This window comes from Symphalangus syndactylus, chromosome 8 (assembly GCF_028878055.3).
Source record: "Symphalangus syndactylus isolate Jambi chromosome 8, NHGRI_mSymSyn1-v2.1_pri, whole genome shotgun sequence".
In the NCBI taxonomy this organism is placed as follows: domain Eukaryota; kingdom Metazoa; phylum Chordata; class Mammalia; order Primates; family Hylobatidae; genus Symphalangus; species Symphalangus syndactylus.
The window spans coordinates 87,130,701-87,155,630 of NC_072430.2; the positions used below are offsets into that span (position 1 = coordinate 87,130,701).

At 33.9% G+C, this 24,930-nt stretch overlaps 1 protein-coding gene across 3 annotated transcripts in view; it reads right to left on the reverse strand.

Moving 5' to 3' along the window:
• NCKAP1 (NCK associated protein 1) overlaps positions 1-24,930 on the reverse strand; it is a 115,460-nt gene that overhangs the window by 45,189 nt on the left and 45,341 nt on the right. For all 3 annotated transcript variants that reach the window (XM_055289939.2, XM_055289938.2, XM_055289937.2), the window contains 8 exons: positions 20,822-20,978; positions 17,955-18,011; positions 15,028-15,124; positions 14,565-14,671; positions 12,995-13,127; positions 10,585-10,666; positions 8,656-8,714; positions 1,080-1,225 (listed from right to left, as the gene is read on the reverse strand). In XM_055289939.2, coding sequence (XP_055145914.1) covers positions 1,080-1,225; positions 8,656-8,714; positions 10,585-10,666; positions 12,995-13,127; positions 14,565-14,671; positions 15,028-15,124; positions 17,955-18,011; positions 20,822-20,978 — 838 coding nt within the window. The remainder of the gene's footprint in view (positions 1-1,079; positions 1,226-8,655; positions 8,715-10,584; positions 10,667-12,994; positions 13,128-14,564; positions 14,672-15,027; positions 15,125-17,954; positions 18,012-20,821; positions 20,979-24,930) is intronic.

Here is a 24,930-nt window from a genome sequence, read left to right on the forward strand (position 1 = left end):
AGAAATCAAGAGACATACTAGGTTATTCCAGTCCTCTTCCCTAAAGGAAAAAAAAGGGCCAAGAAGCAGAAAACAGAGTCGATATTAAACAGCTTGAAGCGAGAATACTTGAGTTTGAATCCTAGACCCACTGTTATTTATTTATTTATTTATGAGACAGTCTCACTCTGTCACCAAGACTGGAGTGCAGTGGCGTGATCTCGGCTCACTGCAACCTCCACCTCCCAGGTTCAGGCGATTCTCCTGCTTCAAGCCTCCCAAGTAGCTGGGACTACAGGCATGCACCACCACGTCTGACTAATTTTTGTATTTTCAGTAGAGATGGGGTTTCACTATGTTGACCAGGCTGGTCTCAAACTCCTGACCTCAGGTGATTCACCCACCTCGGCCTCCCAAGTGTTGGGATTATAGGCGTGAGCCATCGCCTGTTATAAACACTGTTTATAATCTAATAAACACTGTTTATTAATCTGATCACAACCAAGTTGACTTATTCATTCAAAGATTTATTAAATAACTACTATGACAGACACTAACAAAACAAATTATAGCCATTAAGGACCACATTTTCTGGGAGGAAGAGAGGGAAGAAAAATAAACTGAGTATAACAAAAAGACTCTAACAGAAAAAGAGGAAAATGAAGCACAATGCAGGAAGCAGTCACCACATCATCTTAATATTAAATTTAACATCATAGAAGTGAAGTTACCAGGCATTTAATTTCCAACACTTGCTCTATTTGACCCTGATCCACAACATTTCTTTCCCTTTAATCTAATCATGCAAAGAAGGGCCTTAAGGTAAGTTGGAGTGACTGTTTTCAACTCCTCAAAAAAATGTTAAGAAATAAAAGTCACATCAGTAAGTTGCTCTTTTAGAGAATTAAAAATAGACATAAAATCCCAACTTGGTTAAACTTCTTTTTGTTGGCACATTTAATAAAAGTCCACTATTCCCTTTATTCTTAAGGGTCTATTACTGAACTGTCTTAAGGACTATGCTAACACAAAAACAATCAAGAAACATATATCGCATACTAAAACTTTCAAATCCAGATTTAGAGAAAATTACAACATACCAAAATATGGAGAGATCTGATGTTTCCACCAACATTTCCACCAAGGAATCTACCATTTTTGTATGAAAAATTATTGTATTCATCATCTTTCCAAGTTCTCTGTGATCTGCAAGGCCAAGTGAAGCCTTAGAGACACTAGTATATGCCTATAAAGTACAGAAAAAACAAAAGTAGTTTAGGTAGACATAAATGACTTTGGACTTGTCATTTTACAGGGGGGAAAAAGCATCATTGAAAGATATTTAAACTATCTACTGTGACACTGACAGTAACATCTATTGTGTTAGTTGTCTGTAGTGACCCTACCTTGAAATTCCTATCAAGAATTTATTTAGTAAACTGAAATACTAATGTCCATAAAACAGTGCCTAATGTATGAGTCATTCACACTGAACCTCAAAGGAACTGAAGTTACCATATCAAAAGTGTACAACAATTAACTGTCATATTAACTACACCAAAAGAAATCTTCAACCTAATTTAAGAGACTAAACACACACAGGAAGCAATCAGATAAAACTAAGTACTGCCCATGTTGATTCAATGAGGTTTTAGAGTATACTGATTCACTAAAAACTGGATCATATAATACACTGTATTAATTTGACAAATTCTAGAAAAGTACTGAAGATAGCAAAAATTGGTGTAGTTTGGCCAAAAAAGTGATACAACTAAATGAAAATCATTAAGATAGGTCGTGGGGAAAAAAATTCTATAACTGGGATACCAAATCACAAAAAGCAGATCATGTCCATGGATAGGAGACATTTCAGAAGGGCAGAGAGTAAGAATAGAAGGGGTGCCTACAGAATAAATACTGTTTGTTATGGCTAGAGTTTGAGTGCAAAGAAGAGAAGGTTAACAGTAAAACATGAGATTCAACCAGATCGTGAACAGCCTGTATACCACATTAAAGAATTTAAACTTTTTAGTGAAGCACTAAGGGTTCTATGTGGTGGCCAGTTTTTGTTTTAGAAAGATTACTCTGTATAGTGAGGAAAATAGGGAAGCATGAATGGGGAAGGGAAAGGAAGCAGAAATCTATTAGAAGGCAGTAGTGGCAATAAGACGGCATTACAATGGTCTGGTTTCAAGTAATGGTAGTTTAAAAGAGTTTACTCTGGGAAATAATTAGATATAGTGGGAAATAGAAGAATTATAGATGATGGTCAGGATTTTGGCTGTTGGGAGATAACTCCTGCATGGGTCTCACGCTCCCACACATCTTGCTGGGTATGTCAAGAAGGCAAAACCTGAGTCACTCATTCTCTAGGCCATTTCTTAGGGTTATACTTGCAGCTATCAAATTTGAGGGATGAGGTAATGTCTCCCTTGGAACAAAGAGCAAGTATGCTTACGGCTAATGATAAAATAGAGGGTTCCTCAAATTTAGTGTTCATTATCTGCAACACAAACAGACTGCATGCACAGAATTCATTTTGGCTCCTCTGTACCACACCTGCAGAGCTTAGGGAAATAGCAGAAATAATGCATATATGCTGATGCCTATGCTGCTTTCTGTGCAGTGAATGAAGTCTTTTGTCTCTTGTCGCTGACCCAGGAGCTCCATATCTTCTTGCCAGCATCCATGAAATAGTGAGAGTAAATTATCACCTTGTAAGTAGGATAAAAATTAAATCTCAAACCCTACCATGGCAAGGGACCAATAGGTGGATGATGTTACTACTCAATGAGACAGTGACACCACAAAGGAGACTTTTGTATTTTGTTGTTTTTGTCTACCAGAAAAGAAGAAGGAATGAGGAAGAATGATGTCAATATTCTGATGACAAAATATACTTGACATTTATCACAAACTAAGCCTAAGGAGTTTTACTTACCATTTATCAGCTTTAGAGTATAAACAGGAATTAGCTACAGCTGTGGCCATGAATTCAATAAAGAGTTCCATTAATTGTCCCACATTTTTAAAAAGCAGAATTTATTCCTCTCATCAGAACATGGGACATTCTCCAGGAGAGACCGTATGTTAGGCCACAAAACAAAGTTCAACAAATTCAAAAAATTGAAATCATATCAAGTATCTTCTCTGACCACAGTGCAATAAAACTAGAAATCAACAAGAGGAACTTTGGAAACTAACACATGGAAATTAAACAATACGCTCCTGAACAATGTAGAAATTAAGGAAATAAAAAATTTATTGAAACACATAGAAATAGAAACACGATATACCAATACCTATTAAATACTGCAAAAACAGCAGTCAAAAGGAAAGTTTATAGCAATAAACACTCATATTAATAAAGTAGAAAGACCAAATAACCTAATAATGTACCTTAAACTTCGGAAACTAACACATGGAAATTAAACAATATGCTCCTGAACAATGCAGAAATTAAGGAAATAAAAAATTTATTGAAAGAAATAAAAACAGAAACATGATATACCAAAACCTATGGGATACAGCAAAAGCAGTAGTTTAAGAGGAAAGTTTATAGCAATAAACACCTACATTAATAAAGCAGAAAGACCAAATAACCTAATAATGTACCTTAAAGAACTAAAAAAGCAAGAATAAACCAAACCCAAGGTTAGCAGGAGATAATAAAGATCAGAGCAGAAATAAAGAAAATTGAGACTAAAAAGAATACAAAATATCAACAAAATAAAAAGTTAGTTCTTTGGAAAAATAAAATTGACAAACCTTTAGCTAAATTAAGTAAGAAAAAAAGAAAGAGGACCCCAAAAAAATCAGAAATAGAAAAGGAGACATTACAACTGACACCAAAAACTTCCAAGGATTAGAGATTATGAGCAACTATATGTCAAAGCACTGGAGAACCGACATGAAATGGATACATTCCTAGACACATACATCCTACCAAGAAGAAACAGAAAACCTGAAAGGACCAGTAATAAGTAATGAGATAGAAGCAGTAATAAAAAGTCTCCCATGAGAGAAAAGCCTGGGACCTGATGGTTTCACTGCTGAATTCCAGCAAATATTTAAAGAACTAATACCAATTCTACTCAAACTGTTCCAAATAATTGAGGAGGATGGAATACTTTCAAATACTCATTCTATGAGGCCAGCATTACCCTGATACCAAAACCAGACAAAGATACAAAACTACAGGAAAAGAAACTACAGGCCATCACCACTTATGAACATAGATGCAAAAATGCTGAACAAAATACTAGCACACAGAATTCAACAACACACTGAAAATATCATGATCCAGTGAGATAAATACAAGATGGTTCAACATATGCACATAAGGACAAAACTGTATAATTTTAATAGATGCTGAAAATGCATTCATAAGATTCAACATCTCTTCATAATAAAAACTCTTAACAAACTAGGTATGGAAGAAAACATAGTTCTTAAAAAACTAGGTATGGAAGAAAACATACCTCTTAACAAACTAGGTATGGAAGAAAACAATAAAGGCCATAGATGATGAACCCGCAGCTAGCAACACACTGAATCGGGGAAAACTGAAAGCATTTCCTCTGAGATTTGGAACAATACAAGGATGCCTGCTTTCAACACTTTTATTCAACACAGGACTGGAAGTCCTAGCCAAAGAAATTAGACAAAAGACATAAATAACAGGGATCTGAACTGGAAAACAAGTCATCAAATTGTCCTTATCTGAAGAAAATATGATATTATATTTACAAAAACCTAAAGACTCTATTAAAACTGATCAACCAATTCAGTTTCATGACATAAACTCAACATACAAAAATCAGAGGCATTTCCATGGGTCAACAGCAAACACACTGAAAAAGAAATAAAAAAATCTCATTTACAATAGCTACCAAAAAAAAAAGCCTACGAATAAACTTAACCAAAATGTGAAAGATCTCTACAATGAAAGCTATAAACATTGATGAAGGAAACTGAAGAAGACACAAAGAGATAAAAAGATATCTCATGTGCATGAATTGGAAGAATTGATATTGCTAAACATACCACCCAAAGTGATCTACAGATTCAATGAACTATCTATCTAAATACCAATGACATTCTTTACAGAAACAGAAAAAATAAATCCTAAAATTCATACGGAACAAACAACAACAACAAAAAAACTAGAAGAGCCAAATCAATCCTGAAAAGTACAATTCAAAAAGTACAAAGCAGGAGGAATCACATTACTGATCGCAAAATCTACTACAAAGCGATAGTAATCAAAACAGTATGGTGTTGGCATAAAAGCAGATACAAATATCAGTGAAACGCAACGCAGAACCCAGAAATAAATCCACACATTTACTATTAGCTCATTTCCAACAAAAGTGCCAAGAATATACATTGGGGAAAGGACAGTCTCTTCAATAAATTGTGCTGAGAAAACTGGGTATCCACATGTAAAAGAATGAAACTAGACCTCTATCTCTCATCATATAAAAAAATCAAATCAAAATGAATTAAAGACTTAAATGTAAGACCTGAAACTATGACACTACTAGAAGAAAACACTGGTGAAACATGCCAGAATATTGGTCTGGTCAAAGATTTCTTGAGCTAGACCTCAAAAGCCACAGGGAACAAAAGCAAAAAAATGGATAAATAGGATCACATTAAGCTAAAAAGCTCCTGAACAACAAAGATGGAAACAATCAGCACAGTATTTAATCCATAGCTAGATTATAAAATCCTCAAAAGATGAATGTGCTATTTTTCTATAGATTATATAATACTGCTCAGTATTTAATCTTCTGTACCCTACAGTCTAATCTATAGGCTTGGAACTTTCACCTTTGAGCTGCTCTTCAACACCTATGTAAACCTTCTAGATTCTGGACCCTGCCTGCTACCTTGCACTTTTGTTCTCTACTTCTAGCGAACACTTCTCTGGCTTAGTGTTATGTCCCATTCTTTCCTTCCTTTGTATGCATTTTCCTGTTGTCACTAAAAAAAAAAAAAAAAAAAAAAAAAACAAAAAACAAAACAACAAAAAAAATGGTCTGTATGCAGTAGAAAGGGTCTGAGTGATTGCATGTTCTAAACGTGGTTAACAGCAATGTTATGCATTGAATTGTATCCCCGAAAAAAAGATGTGCTTAAATCTAACCCCCAGTACCTCAGAATGTGACCTTATTTGGAATTAGGGTCTTTACAGAGCTAAGCACATAAAAATGAGGTCATTTGAATGGGACCTAATCAAATATAACTGGTAGCCCTATAAAAAGGGAAAATTTGAACATGAAATATGCAAAGAGGAAAAATTATGTGAAGAAACACAGGGAGAATGCCTTTAGAGTAATGCAACTACAAGCAAGGAACAACAAAGATTACCAGCAAATCACCAGAAGCTAGGAGAGAGAGATTGAAGAGGTTCTCCCTTGCAGTCCTTGAAACAAACCAACCCTGCCAACACCTTGCTTTCAGACTGCCAGCCTTCAGAACTATGAAATAATACATTTCTATTGTTTAAGCCATCTAGTTGGTACTTTGCTATGGCAGCCCTAGGAAATTAATACAAGTAGGTATAGATTACATGAAAAAAATCACATAGCTAGCTAATAATGCTCTTACAAAAAACTTACAAAAACTTAAAAAATCTACACATAGGAATAATCAGGTCTATATTCTTCATGTTCACTCAATGCTTTTTATTTTGCTGTGATTGAAAAAGGCTAAAATTCTCACGTGAATACTTCAAATGTAAAGGTGCATTTGAAATGCATCTAAATCTCTAAAATTCTCTGAGCCCAAGTATTGGTTTAGGCACTCCCATAAACCAAAAACAGGAGATCGAAGCAGTTCAAGCTTTGTGACAATGACTTTCAAAGTTTTAAACATGTATATCCTTTGGTAGAGGAAATTCCACTTCTTTTTTTACATTACAAGTTCTACTTCTGTATTGTTTCATCGCCTTTTTAAAAACAAAGAGGTGTCAATTTTAAAACTTTATTTGTAATAAGAAAATAACCTACAATATATACACATTTAATATTTTGGGATGTTGGTATTTCAAGTGTACTTCCCTGATCTCCCACTAACTGGTAAGTTATTTAATGCTTTTATTCATAAAAGTCTTCATTTCTAAAAATAAGCTCCCTGGAGAATATAGAACAAACAAGAGAAAAGTGCTCATGCATTTTGAGGTTGCAAGGAAAGAACCTAAGAAAAGCAAAAGCACCTCAGAGTACTAAGCAGACCACCAGAAAAGTATGGTCATCCTGAGAGTCATTCCTGAGACTGTATCCATCTAAAAATAGCTTCCACAAACAAATACTTCTTATATTTTCTCTTTTTAATTAAACAAATAGAAATTTTATTTATTTATTTTTAATAGCAAAACAGGCCAGGCACTGTGGCTCATGCCTATAATCCCAACACTTTGGGAGGCTGAGGTGAGAAGATCACTGAGGCCAGGAGTCTGAGATCAGCCTGGACAACATAGCAAGATTCAGTCTCTAAAAACTTTTCTTTTAATTAGCTGGGTGTGGTGGCTTGCACCTATAGTCCCAGCTATTCAGGAGGCTGATGTGGGAGCACTGCCTGAACTTACGAGCCTGAGGTTACAGTGAGCTATAACCATACCACTGCACTCTAGCCTGGGTGACAGGGCAAGACCTTGCCTCTAAAATATAAATAAATAAGTAAATATTTTTTTAAAAAGACAAAAATAAACAAAAAAACAGTACATAGTACTATCTAATTTACTTGTTTGAACATCTAAAAAAATATAGGCCAGTTATTAAAAGTGAGTATTTCTGGAGAATGAACTGGGAAAGGGGCAAACTGAATGTTTTGACTTCACAACGAGTCAAATGACTATATTAGGATATAATGACTATTATCATTTAAAAATATACGGATTTTTAAAACATGCAGATTATTGAGAACACTGGGCCATTTTCCCATAATTACTTAAAATATTTACAGGGCAACTAATTTTTATCATTAAGGTTACAGTATACACCAAGGTGTTAGGCTTGCATTCTTAATGCCTTTAGGAACTATTTATATGAGACTTATATATTAAATGAACACTCTAAGTCTAATAATATTTATTTGTTTGTCAGAAAATGGAAGTTTTTGGTACAGATCGTGGTGGTAAACTATGGCCTGTGGGCTACCTGCTTGTTTTTATAAATAGTTTTACTGGAATACAGCCATGCCCATTAAGTTATGTATTGTCTACAGGTGCTCTCACACTGCAATGGCAGAGTGCAATCATGATGACGGAGACTATATGGCTGCAAGCCTAAAATTTTTTATCAGCTGTTTCTTTATTAAAAAAAAGTTTGCTGATGCCCACAGTAGATTTTAAATATTTTCTCAGAAAAGATTTTGTGCTTTCACTTTAGAATCAAATATTTGAATCAGGATAATCAAGAGAGATTGGGATTTAAATTTTCAGATATTTTAAAATTATAATAATCTATTCGAAAACTCATATATTGGCTTAAGTTATTAATATATTTATCCATGTTTAATAACTAGTACAAAATGTTTCTTTTATGGTTAATTATACAAAAGAAATATTTTCAATAGGTATATAACAATGACTATTTTATAGTTCTGTTATAAAATTTTTCATGTTAACTAAAATAACAAAACAGAATGACAATAAAAGGTTATTCTTACCTGTAATCTAAACCAATCTAATCGCATTCCTCTGAAATCAAATACTTCCCCATCTTCAACTGTAGTAGTAGAAAAAAAAAGATCACAAAGCAAATTAATGTTTTCACAATCTATAAGCCCATTTTAAATTTTAAGAGCTAAGACAATTCTACTTCTGAGTATAGCTAAAAGAATTAAAGCCAGGGTCTTAAAGAGATATATGTACACCACGTTCAGAGAAGAATTATTCAAAACAGTCAAAGGTAGAAGCAACTTAAATTTCCATTGATAGATGAATGAATAAACAAAATGTAGTACCTAAATACAATGGAGGCCGGGAGCAGTGTCTCATGCCTGTAATCCCAGCACTTTGGGAGGCCGAGGCAGGTGGGTCACCTAAGGGTCAGGAGTTTGAGACTAGCCTGGCCAACGTGGTGAAACCCCATCTCTACTAAAAATACAAAAATTAGCTGGGTGTGGTGGTGTGTGCTTGTAGTCCCAGCTACTCGGGAGACTAAGGTGGAACAATTTCTTGAACCCGGGAGGCAGAGGTTGCAGTGAGCCGAGATTGCACCACAGCACTCCAGCCTGGGCAACAGAGCGGGACCGGGTCTCGAAAACAAAATAAATAAATATCATGGACTATTATTCTGCTAAAAAAGAAAGGAAATTCTGACACATGCTACTATGGCTGAATTTGAGGACATTAAGCCTAGTGAAATTAGCCAGTCACAGAAAGACAAATACTCTGTGATTCCACTTATATGAGGTATCTAGAGTAGTCATGCTCACAGAAACAGAAAGTTGAATGGAGGTTGCCAGGGGCTAGCAGGAAAGGAAAATGGCACACTATTGTTCAACAATCATTAAAAGAATTTGTTTAGCAAGATGAAAATGTTTTGGAGATTGGTTGTACAACAATATAAATATACTTAACACTACTGAACTATACACTCAAAAATGGTTAAGATGGTCAATTTTATGTGTATTTTACAATTAAAAAATAAAAACATTTTAAAATTTAAGAGTGAAGACAGTGAAACAATTCTCAAATCCTGTAAAGATGATGATAAAGGAGACAGTTGTGCTAAGGGAAGTAAAGCCTTTTCTCCTAAGCTCTCTGACTCTCGGTGTGCTTACATGTCAATTTACAGGAGTTTCAATGGAATTTGAGAGCTCCTACGAATAGAAACTTTGGACAGCATGCTGAAGTTCCACAAAATAACTCTATATAAACCAAATATCACCAGAAAAAATTATTTTAGTTTCATTACTTAGATGTGGTAGCAATAAAGATTGAACTAAGAAAAATGTTTATATATTTATTACTCAGAAGTTTTCAAGGTTTCTGATATCCTTTATTAAAAGACTACAAAACTAAAACACACTATGAATCCACTAGAATGGAGTGTCAAATAATTGCAAGGTGATTATATGACATCAATTTTTGAGATTGACAGATTTGAGCTCAAATTCCTACTCTTGCTTAATAGCTATTAGAGCTTGGCAAATTATGCTCAATAACTGAGAGGTTAACCCTCAAACCCAGAGTTTCCAAATCTGTCAAAAGTAATAACAGTGTTGAAAAAAGAATGTGGAGTAAATGGGATAATATATATGTAAAGTGCCTGGCACAGACTAAACATTTTATAAATGGCATTAAATATTGTTATTGGTATGCTTGGACCAAATATATGATTTGCTACAAAATGCAAATGTTTTATCGTTTTTGTTACAAAATGCTTTTTTTCCTGCTTAATTAGAAATATAAAACTGTAATTATTATTTTTGTAAATAGCATCACAAACCCATTTTGGAAATCTTTGCTTCAGAGAACAAAATTAAGATAAAAGATAATATAGCCAAATTAATTGGTAAATTATCTCCTTAATAATCAAGTTTGAAAATCTCATCAGAAGAAAATATGCTTTTATTTAAAAGGCTTATTACCTTGTTTTACACTTAGGGAAGTCATAGTGTTAACAAAAGAAGACATGATGATTGATTCATCTTCAGGACAAACAGAAAGATTCTGAAAAACAAACAAAAAGTAACGTTAAAAACATCTAGTTGGGAAACAACTCAGGTCTATCAATTAGTGGATGGATAAACAAGCTGGTATACCCATACCATGGAATATTTTTCAGTAATAAAAAAGAAATGAAATTTTAACACACACCGTAACATGCATCTCAAAACCATTACGTTAAGTGAAAGAAATAAAAAATAAATAATTTTGTGTAAAAAAGTACCTTTTTCATACACTATATAGGAAAATTTATATGAAAAAGTATTTTTAAGGCGAAAGTATAGTGACAAACACCAGTTGCTGTCAGGGGCTTATGAAAGAATGATGAATGTGTACCATAAGGGTGTATAAGTAAACTTTTAAAGGTGTTGGAAAAGCTCTGTCTTGAATATGGTGATGGTAATAGTTGCACAAATGTATACAGCTACCAAAATTTACAACATGCACTGAAAATGAATGATTTTTGTTGTGTGTATGTTAGGCCTCAATAAAATTAAGACCTAAAAACCCTTTTCAACCTAGCTAAAAAAATGAATATTTGATAAATTGTATTTAAAGTGGATACTAAAAAATAAATTCCTTTTAAAAAGTGGATGCCTAGCTTACAAACAGTATAAATAAAACACATTTTCAAAACTTTACGATGTGAGTGAACTGTACACTTAAAAATCATGAAAATGGTAAATTTTGTTACATATATTTTACCACAGTAAAATATTCACACCTATTGCAATCAACTATGCTAACAGGTTTACAACCTTAGTTCTAAATTTATATGCTAGCAAATGGTGAAAAACATTGTGAATATACTTTGCAACAGAAGAGGGTGGTAAAATGCTCAGGCTTTGGAGTCAAAACTTGAGTTTGACTACTGGCTTTATTACTTATGAGCTGTATTGGTGATAAGGAGCAAATTACATAAGGCATTTCTTCTTCAACAAATAATGATAACTATATCCACTCTCACAGAGGTTTTCTACAGATTTGGTAAGACACACTATCAATAAATCTGGCAATTACTAATATCAGTATGATTGCTGCTGATACTATACTATTACTATAATTTCAGAAGAAATGCTAAGAATTAATTTTCTCAGTATTAGTAAACTCCACTTTATATAAAAATAGATTAAGTAACTCAGGAATTCTGGTTTACTTTTTAAACTGTACGCTAGTATGAATAAATAATAAACAGTAACAAAAGCTTCTGGCTTATCTGGTAAGTAATAACTATTCAAATAAAATTATAGTAAGGCAATAATACCCCAGGTTTTCTGTTCCCTTTTTAAATGACCATGGAAAGGATGTATCTGAGCTCCATCTAGTGGATAAAAGAAGAAATAAACTATAGAGTTTAGAATACTAGCTTGTAACAGTATATAATTCAAGGTAAAAAAAATTACACGAACAATTTTTTTCCTTATTACATTTTTAGGTTGATTTGAAAAAAATGAGAACTTCAAAGTATGGTTATTTCTCTGGAAAACTAGCAGCTTTAGAGTAGTCTTTATATCAAGAGGATTCTTAACTGTTCTTTCTTTATACTATATATTAGCTTACAGTCATTTGAAACATGTAATTCTATAAAGTGAAGCAAAATAAAATATTATTTCCTTAGGGTCAGTTTATTTGGAATAAAAATTTTTTTTAATTTAAATAAAGATGAAAAATATTGAATAAATTACGGAAAGCAAAAAAAAAAAGGCTAAAAACCAATTAAGGAAAAAAAATTGGACATTTAAATGGGAATATCTATATGAAATCTTTATTTACCGGCCATCCTCTAACAATCTTCTTCAAAAAGATTTTTATTCTACTTTCCCTCTAATACTTAATTATCAATTATATTGTCTCTATCACCTCTTCTGAATCTCCATAGCTACTGCCCAAGTTCAGACTCTCATCACCTCTCATCTAGCCTACTACAGTCATTTTTCTTCTGGTCTCTCTGCCTCCTCATTTGGTTCCCAGCAATCTATCATCCACACTGAACCAGGGTGATCTTTCTAAGTAGTACACCTGATTTATGACTAACCTCCTCTTTCCCAGGGCCCTCTGTAATTTGGTTAGCATGCACCTCCATCTTCGGGATTAAATAATTGTCTTTCCTTGTGTTCATTCTGAGCTTTATATACACTTAATGCACAACACCTATCACATCGGACTACAACTGTTTCTTCCCTTCTAGGTAATGATCTCCTCGACAAAATATAAACATGATTTATCGCTTGGCACATGGTATTTCATAAATGCTTGTTGAACAAACAAATCAAATACTATCAAAGGTGGGAAGGAAGGAACAAAAGGGAAATAGTATGAGATAGTTTTTACCTGCACGAGTTCATTGAGGACAACAGCATCAAAGCCAGAAAGGTACTGCACGTAATACCTCTGCATTACAGGTCCGTATTTCCTCACATGTGCTCTAAGCTCTTCCATGTAAAATATTAATTCGGCAATGTGCCTTTTTTAAAATTTCAAGAAAAATATTTCAAATAATAAATTCATCATTATTAAAGAATATATTAGATGCCCTTGATCTATTTTTAAAAGTGTTTTTCTTGTAAAGGGCATTGTTTAATACTTAATGTCAATTACTTCCTTTTTAAATCATTTCATGAATAAAGAAATCATGGAAACTAAAGAAAAAAAGAAGAAAGAAAAAAAGCTAAGGCTAAAAATCGATAGCAGAAAATCCAAAGTGAAAATAAGCAGGGCCGGGCACAGTGGCTCACGAATGTAATTACAGCACTTTGGGAGGCCAAGGCAGGCTGATCACTTGAGGTCAGGGGTTCAAGACCAGCCTGACCAACATGGTAAAATCCCATCTCTACTAAAAATACGAAAATTAGCTGGGCATGGTGGTGGGTGCCTGTAATCCCAGCTACTTGGGAGGCTGAGACAGGAGAATCGCTTGAACCCAGGAGGTTGAGGTTGCAGTGAGCCAAGATGGCATCACTGCACTCCAGCCTGGGTGACAGAGTAAAACTCCGTCTCAAAAAAAAAAATTAATTAATTAAAAAAATAAACAGGACATGTTATAAATACATCATCAGAAAATTTCAAATAAAAGAGGATTAGCAAGAAATAAAATTTTTCTGTAAGCTCTTATTTCTCTGCTCCATTTTTCTAACTCTTATTGAGAGACTGAACTAAAATAAGACAGACATTTTAATGACACACTGAGTTGCAACTCTACAAACAGGATTTTTATTTAAATGTTTTGTGTAGTAAATAGTTTTAAAATATGAATTCCATAAGAAATATTACTGAGCATAGCAAGAAAACAAAAACTTTATCACCACAAAGCATACTACGAGAAAACAAAAGCCCTAATTTAAAACTAAAGTTGATTTTGCAGTCTAATTAATATCATCTAATGATATATTACAAATATTCCAAGCTCTTCAAAATAATTTTGCTTCAAATATAAGTCTCCAGATTCCCCAGCCCATAAATCGGAATACAGATGGTGCACAACTTACAGTGATTTGAATGTACTATCTTTCTAATTTACAATGGTGCAGATGCAATAAACATTTAGCACAAATTGTACTTTGAATTTTGACTTTTTTTCCAGGCTAGCAATAGACAGTATGATACTCTCTTATGATGCTGCTGTAGTTCCCAGTCAATTATGTGATCAGAAAGATAACCAACCTATACTCTTCAGTGTACTATGTTGCCAGATAATTTTGCCCAACTGTAGCCTAATAAAAGTGTTCTGAGCACATTTAAGGTAGGCTAGGCTAAGTTCTAATGTTCAGTATATTAGGTGTACTAAATGCATTTCAACTTAACAATATTTTCAGCTTACAATGGGTCTATCAGGACATAATCCCATTGTAAATCAAGAAGCATCTATATACAGAAAATAATTTTTTTAATGTTGCTAACTTACTTATCTATGAAGTCGTCTGCACTCTTCTTTGGCATGTTATCTGCATGACGAAGTAGCCAGATGATTTCATCACGGGCAAAGGATAATGCCATAAAAACAAAAAGTGCCTGTTTAAAAAAAAAAGTGTTTATTCTTATTCAAAGATTAAAAACAAAACTGGTAATCTCTTTCTATGTGAAAAGTCATTGGCAAGAAGTGATAATATCAATTCAAAAGAGTGAAGAGACTAACAGGAGAGGACACAAGAGAACCTGTAAGTATGTATGCGAGAGAGCATGCATATAAGGGAGAAGAATGCAGGGAGGTACGATGTATGAATGTCAAGTCAGCAAATTCATTCTCCACTAAATATAAAAATCCTTTTATGTAGTCCCTGACTCAAATTTCAGTAAAATTTCATTTAGAAATGTTTTTTAAAATTTTAATATGGCACAATTATTGAAATAATAATTAAATGAATTACCTTGGGACCTAGCAATCCAGGTTGATCAGAGAGGACAGTAGCCAATTCCTTTAGTGCAGATCTTAAAAACTTGCGTCTTTCTCTGTGCATTGAACCGCTATGGGGAAAGACACCATAATAGTTTATCTGCTTATACTAAAATTATTATTGGCAGTTAAAGTAACTAGCATTACAGGTTCAACTTCCAAAGTCTTTTTTTAGGAAGCCAAAGTTCCTATAAAAATCATCTTCTATGTGTCTATCGTTAAGTGAGTTTCTAATCTTACATTTATCCTGCCTTTCTTATGTTGCTTTTTAAACTATGTTTCTTCTGTTATTCTCCATCTATCAAAATCCTACCTAACCTTCAAGACCAGCCCTTCAAGAAGCATTTCCCAACATCTAGCTATTTATTTATGAATAATTTCTCCAATTTTAGTACCATATAGCTTTAAGCACTTTATAAACTATGAAATTCTTGATGGTGACCAGGCACAGTGGCCCGTGCCTGTAATCCCAGCACTTTGGGAGGCCAACTTGCACAGATTGCCCGAGCTCAGGAGTTCGAGACCAGCCTGGGCAACATGGCAAAACCCCGTCTCTACTAAAAATGCAAAAAATTAGCCAGGTGTGGTGGGTGCCTGTAATCCCAGCTACTTGGGAGGCTGAGGCAGGAGAATCACTTGAGCCCAGGAGGCAGAGGTTGCAGTGAGCTGAGATCATGCCACTGCACTCCAGCCTGGGTGACAGAGCAAGACTCCACCTCAAAAAAAAAAAAAAAAAAAAAAAGAAAGAAATCCTTGAAGGCAAAAACTGACTAACTGTATACATTTTTGTCACTTCCATATAGAAATTAATAAATACAACTTAAATATCTGGTTATCTATATTCTTATTAAGTTATATTCCTATTAAATATACAAAACTGAATACACAAGAGCTATAGTCAATAAACGTATTGGGATGAGATCTACTTGGCACTCTTGTTCAAAAATAGAAAGATGGGGAAAGGAAGGGATAATCATAAATATTCATATACTACGTATTTTAAAATTAAGATTAGAAAACATTCTCACATATTAACAGAAGGAAAAAAAATCATAAAATGTTCTAAGTATTCCAACTCCTCACACTACACAAAATATATACTGCTCCAAGTTTTAGAATTTAGATAGGTGCATAAATGTGTGTGTGTGTGTGTATGAATGATGCCTATGCCAAAAACCCAAGTATAAAGAATACACAACACTAGTAATTTTGCTGTGACACAGTAGATCAGTTTCAGAGTACTCAAATTAAAATCCATCCTCTCCCTGCACGACCTTAGGTTCCAACTCTAAGTTTCAGTTTTTCATCTATAGAATAAGTATGATGACATCTGTCTCAAAAGATGCACAATCTTTCATGATGCCTGATATATAGTGCTTCTGTTACTTTAATTTCAACAACAAGCTCTTTTTACTGACAATAATAAAGTCATTGTGTCACTTCCAAGAAGAAAATGAACAAATGTTATTTTGATTATTTTACTTCACAGGATTACTGTGAAGAGTCTGTGATGGTTATTGAGAGAAAATGTCTACAAAGTACTTGGGCCTGGCACATGGTAATGAGTCCTAGAAGTTACTACTGCTTACTACTTATAATTATTTTATTTAATAAACAGAAGAAGGAAAATAAAAATACCTTACTTGTAAAAGATCTTTATAAAAGATAGCTATGCCTATATGTCTGCCTATAGTAGGGTCTATCCCATGAAGAAATAATAATTATGTGCATTTCTGCAAGTCTAGAGAGGAATTCTAACAATCTCCAAAGTACGTTATCTGCACTAGAAATCATTTTTGAAAAATTAAGCACATGTACTTCATTCAAGTAAATAAAACATGCATGAGGAATGATATAGCACAGATACGACGAGTAAAGATGGTTTAAATTCCCAATATCTATCTTATAGCCTAAACTGAAATTCTAAAACTTCCTGTGGTTTTATAGTTTTCTCTATGGAGTGATGCTTATCTTCTCTCTGCCTTATATAGAAATATTGATAGATCAAATAATATTATCTGTATATAGTACCTAAGTTCACTGGAAAAAATATTCTACATTAAGTATATCATATATGTAACAAAGTGAAATATCAAATTATTTAGAATTATTTTATGAGAAAACTGGAAAGTTGTTCAAAGATTTAAAAAACACTAATTTCTCACTTAGGATATCTATATATTTACTAATATAAGAAACTAAAATTGAGAAAGAGGTGTACTCTTAAAAGTAAATATGTGCCGGGCACGGTGGCTCATGCCTGTAATGCCAGCACTTTGGGAGGCCAAGGAAGGCTGATCACTGAGGTCAGGAGTTCAAGACCAGCCTAGCCAACATGGTGAAAACCTGTCTCTACAAAAAATACAAAAATTAGCAAGGAATGTACGGCGGGTGCCTGTAATCCCAACAACGCAGGAGGCTGAGGCAGGAGAATTGCTTGAACCCGGGAGGTGGAGACGGCAGTGAGCCGAGATGGCATCACTGCACTCCAGCCTGGGTGACAGAGCAAGACTGTCAAAAAAAAAAAACAAAAAAGCAAACAAACAAAAAAGGTAAATATTATCTGGAAGAGTTATAAGGATATATCAATTTTCATGTAGTACAAAAATCATATTGGTATGCAGAGCATAGTGGCAGTGAGATTATACCCAAAGTAAGAGTCCTTTGTGTGATACTTCCTTATAGCATTTTGTCAACACTTCAAAAACATTTAAAATCTGACTTCACTAATTCCAAGGTTCTACATATTGAGGCAATATACTTAATATTTCTCATTGACTGAAAGTCCCCCTCTTCTACTACCATATCTTGCATACTATTAATCTGTACTCACTTCAACAAAATGATGCTTTAAGAATTTTTCTTGATTAAAGCTACCACAGATAAAATAAAACTACTTACGCATGTGACACGGCTGCCTCCTTGCATTCTCTTATGTCATTAATACGTTTATTATAGCTAGGTGCAAAAACAAATTAGAACATTAGTTTAATTTGATCAATAACTGTCAAAATGACTAAGTCTAATACTAGAAGTCAATTAAAAATGACATTATCAATTTAGAAACTGGCCCTCAAACTGGAAGTGCATGGAAGAATCTACCCACACTTTTTCCTAGCACTTAGATGTCTAGTCAAGACTTCCTAAAAAAAAAAAAAAAAGTAACATTGTATTAAATCCAACAATAAAATTAAACTTCACAATGTAGATTTTCATTTTATTAAATGTTATTACTTCCTTAAGCCCCAATGGAGACACTGAAATTATACTTCTGATGTAATTAACATCAGAAGTGATTTCCAAAAATCTGAAGTACTGACAAAGCTATCATTTCTGACTTTTTAATCAAGTCTATCTTTAAGCATGAAAAAATTCTGAAAGGATATATATTAGTGATCAAAAGTAGTGACTGTTTGGATAAAAAGGTTTTGTGAAAGAGAAAACTGAGACAGAAAAGCATTTGCCGACTTTAAATTATTTTAAGAGAACTATGTATGATTTTAAGCTATGTATTTTTTAAAAAAAACTTGTTTTTCAAATAAAAAACATTTAATTAACATCAGCTTAAAGATGCTACCATACAAACAAATGCTAATAAATAATTTCATGAATAGATATAAAAACTCAAAATTCCTAAAATGTTAAAGAAAAAATATCTTCCTGACAACCTCTCTAAAAATCTCTTACACTATGGCTGGGTATGGTGGCTCACACCTGTAATCCCAGCACTTTGGGAGGCCAAGGTGGGTGGATCACTTGAGGGCAGGAGTTCAAGACCAGCTTGGCCAACATGGTGAAATCCCGTCTCTACTAAAAATACAAAAATTAGTCGGGTGTGGTGGCGGGCACCTGTAATCCTAACTACTCGGGAGGCTGAGGCAGGAGAATCGCTTGATGCCGTGAGGTGGAGGTTGCAGTGAGCTGAGATCACACCACTGCACTTCAGCCTGGGTGACAGAGCGAAACTCTGTCTCAAAAATTAACAAAAAAATTAAGTAAATAAATAAAAATATCTTACACTAAAATGAACTCCAACTTCTATATTTAAGTGGTCTAAGATTTATGTATTCTTTGGGCAAATTTCCAAAATATAATAATTCTGTAATCATCACTGTCGATAATTAATATACTTTTATACTTATGATTTGACTACGATAATTCATATTTTAAAATGAATGATCATTCACAATTAAATTAAAAATGGAAACCTCACAACTTTAAATACAGAGATTCTCAAATGATAAATTTATTATTAATAAAGCATAACAAAGACAACTGGTTTCACTGTGCCATTAAATTTACTTGCACCATGCATAAGTTCACTCAATATACAGAGGCTAACTGGTTTTAAATGTTTACATATATTTAAATATGATTCTACAATGAGTTTGTCAGTATGCTAGTACATGATATTAAGAGTTTCATGATTTTCAATTTAAATCAATTAGAAAATGACAAAGCCCATCTTGCATATAATATTTCAGGGTATTCCACCATCTAAAATAAGAGCTGAAAAGTACATAGGGCACTATTTATCATATGACTGACAGATCACTGGCATAAGAATATCAGTATGGTGACAGAAATCAGAACGGTAGTCACTTGAGAAAGGAGTGGGGGGAGTGGGGACTAGACATGGCAGTACTGACCAGAAAGAAGCACAAAAGAATTCTCCAGAGATGACGGAAATGTTCTTACATCTTGATTTAAGTGGTGATGACGCCGGAGTTTTCATTATGCAAAGTCACTGAGTTATACAACTAAGATGTATGTATTTTTCTGTTTGTATATTTTCTCTCAAAAAAGTACTCGGGAAGAAAAGGGCGGATTCCTTTAACCTCTCCAAGATACAGATAGAGGAGGTTAGAGGTGATGCTCAGGAACCTGGATTTCAATTTGCATTTCAGGGTAATTCTTATGTACACTAAAATGTGGGATATATTGGCTTAAATTTAGTGTCAGACATATACACATACATTCAAATATCTAGAAGTTTTATTTCATTTCAATTTCATTAAGTCATTATTCAACTGGATGTGAAATAAATATAGGCAAATTTCATTGTTATCTGAAGCTAGGAAGCCCAACATAAATATTCAACACAAGTACAGCAGATCCTAGATATTTTTAAAAGATTTCATAATTGCCACCAAGTCTGAATTCAGTTTGGCTTTTATATATTGGCTACAGAATCTCAAGTGGAGAGAAATAAAGTTATTAAAAATTTCAAAGAAACACATTTCAGATAATTATTTGCTGAACTGGAAATAAATGAAAATAAATCATGCGGAATACTTTCTATTATTTAAATAAAAACAACATGATTTCCTACATGCAGTGGTATGACTTCTGTAATGGTTACAATTAATCCAATTAACTATTTTTTATTGCTTCATATACTTTTACAAGTACACCCTATTCTAAAATAACACTTATAAAAATTTTAAACCTCTAACATGTATATGGTACTTTCGCATCTAAAATCATATATGACTTGCAAAGGAAGACATATCTTCCTTCTCCTATATTACATGTTTTGAAAGATCAGGTAACCTCAGTTTTTTTTTAATATGTGAAATTACCTGTAAAAAATACGATTATTAACTATCAGGATGACTGTTAAAAACAACTTCCTGGGATCTAAGTCAGATGGTATAGGCTGTATCTTCCTGCACAGTGTGACTATTCCTTTATCCCCAAAACTTCAGTAAAGATAACTCACTCACCATCCTTCTCCAAAAAAGATAAAATAAATGAAAATGCCATACCCTCGTATGTTTACAAATAAGTCTTCTGCAGCTTTGTGAATGTGGAAAACTTCATCCCGAAAGAGAGAGAGGCAAGAGCTACTTTGAAGAGCTAGTTTCCAAAGGTTCAGTGCTGTAGCGTCAGTATTTAGGATCCCATGGCACAAAATAAAGCCAACTTTAAATAAAAAGAAAAGCAAATATAAATGTAAATGTAAAAGTATTCCAAAGTTTGGTGACAGTGTAGCTTTTGAAAAATACAGAAATGTAACCACGATCACTAAATTGAGGCTTCTGAGTGACAGTAACAATACATATGTATAAACCATGGTAACAACATGTTTCTTTTCCAATTATAATTTTCTGTATTCTGCAAAACCAGTTATTTGAAGCTGCACTGACAAAATGGGAAAAATGTCACTTCTGGGTTATGAACCAAGTCATTTTAATAAAAGCAACATTTATAAAATATTTTCAACCAAAGATCAGAAATTTCTAATTAACTTATAATACAGAAATCATTACAGTTGTTATAATAACTTAAAGCTTATCTTGGGGCCCGGTGTGTGGCTCATGCTTTTAATCCCAGCACTGTGGGAGGCTGAAGTGGGAGGATTGCTTGAGCCCAGGAGGCAGAGGTTGCAGTGAGCCGAGGTTGCGCCACTGCACTCCAGAATGGGTGACAGACCCTGTCTCAAAAAAAATTTTTTTAACGGCCGGGTGCTCATGCCTGTAATCCCAGCATTTCGGGGGGCCAAGGCAGGCAGATCATGAGGTTAGGAGTTCAAGACCAGCCTGACCAACATGGTGAAATCCCGTCTCTACTAAAAATACAAAAATTAGCCAGGAGTGTTGGCGCACCCAGCAATCCCGGAGGCTGAGGCAGGAAAGCCGCTTGAACCCCGGAGGCAGAAGCTGCAGTGAGCCGAGATCATGCCACTGCACTCCAGCCTGGGTGACAGAGCAAGACTCTGTCTCAAAATATATATATATAATTTACATATATATATAATATGTATACATACATAAAGAGAATCTACTTTCCTAATCATGAGAATAAATCATAGCATCTCACATCCTCACATTTTTAATAGCAATTTATAGTTTATTAAGTCTTCTCATATATATTATTTCAAATGATTATCCTATGTAGTAGACAAGACAGGTGGTATTCTTTCTTTTTATAGTTTATTAAGTCTTCTCATATATATTATTTCAAATGATTATCCTATGTAGTAGACAAGACAGGTGGTATTCTTTCTTTTTTTTTTCTCTTTTTGGTAGAGATGGGGTCTTGTCATGTTGACCAGGCTGGTCTCAATCTTCTGGTCTCAGGCCATCCTTCCACCTCAATCTCCCCAAGAACTGGGATTATAGGTATGAGCGACCGCACTTGGTCCATATGCTTCTTATAGTTGAAGAAGTGAAGGGTCATTGACTTTACTAAAATACTATTAAAGTAATAAAGCTAGGACTTAGCCCCAATTATTCATCCTTAAAGTCCAATACTTTCAATATATTAAGTTGCTCTCTATTACATGAATTCTAAATATCTTTTTTACCTTTTGTTATCTAATCTGGAAATCCTATATAAATGTATAATTTTATACATGCCGACTGATATCCTCTCTAGTCTTCTATACTAGGACGTAAGACCTCATCTTTCATTCACTGAACATTTACTCAGAGTCTACTATACACAAGGTTCTTTAGTGGGCCAGTTAGAAACCAGTCCCATTTTCTTTGAGACTTCCCTATGATTCTCAATAATCACTCCCATGTTTAAACTCCTATTATAGCTGTACAACTATCTTGACACTTTAACATAAAACTTGCCATTTATCTTTTGATTTTTAGTTCAAGTTTCCTTCTTGGGTCACTAGAGAAGCAAGCTAACTCTGTAGGCAGGCATATATTGTAGAGTCATACACACATATTTAACTTCTTTGACTTGAACTATACAAAAATATTTTTCATACAACAGGGCCCCTAAAACAAGCCAATTATTCAATCTGGCACACAATCAAAGAAACAGAATACATGTATGGAAGATTAAAGAGCCTTCAAGAGAAATTTTGTTTATAAAACATTATCCTCTTATGTATTTGACTTTCCACCCTAATATCAAGTGAAATCAGATTTCACTTAATGTCTTAATACCTCTTTGTTCATTAACATTTACAAAATACTTGCTACTACTAATATAAAGTTTCTCTGAAAATTTTTATCACTTACAAGTTAAAAGTGTTTGTTTTTAACATACGTGTTAGGAGTTAAAGTATATTTATTTGTTTAAATTGGACCAAAAAAGGCAAATGAATTTAAAATAGACTGCCCAGGCTGGGTGTGGTGGCTCACACATGTAATCCCAACACTATGGGAGGCCAAGACGGACGGATCACTTGAGGTCAGGAGTTTGAGACCAGTTTGGCCAACATGGTGAAAACCCCATCTCTACTAAAAATACAAAAATTAGCCAAGCATGGTGGTGGGCACCTATAATCCCAACTATTTGGGAGGGTGAGGCAGGAGAAATGCTTGAACTCGGGAGGCGGAGGATGCAGTGAGCTGAGATCACGCCACTGCACTCCAGCCTGGGTGACAGAAAAGACTCAAGTCTCAAAAAAAAAAAAAAAAAAAAAAAATAGATTGCCCAAGATTAGGGGGATGACTTATTAATTAAACTACACATCAATCTCCTTTACCAAAATTAGAATGAAAGGACAAAAAAAAAATAAAAAATTTAAAAGTAGCTCTTAAAACAGAAGACCAAGTCTTGACAAGAAAGTTAGAGAAAATCTTTGAAGGCAGGAAACAGATAAAATTGTACTGTCAATATAAAAAACAAGGCAGAAATTAGTAATCCAAAACTCTGGAGATAAGGAAAAAAATTCTTTCCTAAGGAGTCTCCCAAGTCCAATCAATAGACCCAAAAATGAACCCTAAAATACGTATCAGGATAATTAATTTTACAACTGTACTTCAAGTGCTGGGTCCTCAACATTCTAGGTCCTGCACAACTCTTAGCATCGGGCTATAATCTAGAGCAGTGATTCTTAAACTTTAGCTTGCACCAGAATCACTGAGAAAGTACATTAAACAGATTGTTAAGATCCATCCGCAGAATTTCTGTTTAGTAGGTCTTGGGTAGGGACCAAGATTCTGCATATCTAAGAAGCTCCTAGGTGTTGCTGATGTTGCTGGTCCAGGAACCACACTTTGAACTAATCGAGAACAAAGCTCCAAAGAAAGTAGACTACCTATTGAAGAAAAATCCTAGTCTGGGTAGTAGTTCCAAAAAGAGAAGTGCAGAATTTGAGGCAACTCCTAACCTCCATATTAGCTCTACTCGGGGTTCAAATACATGAAAGAAGCAAAATTCATTCCTTATTTTGGCAACTGTGGTTATCCCAAATCTGCCTTCTCCATGCCCATATATTCCCCATTAGGGTAGCCTGCTTCCTGATCAACCTACTGGCTCATTACACAAACTCATGCCATCAGCATTCCTGTTTAAAATAAAGACTAGTAGGAAGTAATCCTGTGTAACTCCAGAGGTCACTAATGGCAGCTAACTCTACTAATTAACTCAATTATTCAGCTGTACATCCATAAGCACAAAACAACTAACAATTGAGCAAGATCAAAACTCTGAAAGCTGTTTTTCTAAATAAACTATGAGACAAAGCATGAAAATTTCATTTATCTTTATAGAAGAAAATATAAATATCACAAAACTGGTCAATGTAAAAAATGATATCATTAATAAAAATAGCTAAGGCCAGATAGTATTGTTAAATTTCCCCTCTTTCATACTAAAAACAACACTACTCAAAGTATCAATCCATAATGAGACTAAGTATTGGAACAGGGTATTTAGAAATTTTCATAAATATTTCACAGTGATTTTGGAGTAGAAACCTAATAATCTGTTAGACTGAATCTAGTAATAAAAACTATGAGCTTGTATTTTATGTCTTTATTACTTCATTTTTCTGGTAATTCTAGTAATTCATTTTCTTTATTTTATTAAAGGATCAATCTAAAAAATATTAAAGAAGAAAAACTAGTCCTTCACCATAGTTTGAGAAACACTGTAATAAAAAGTCAACAAATACAGTCATCTCTCA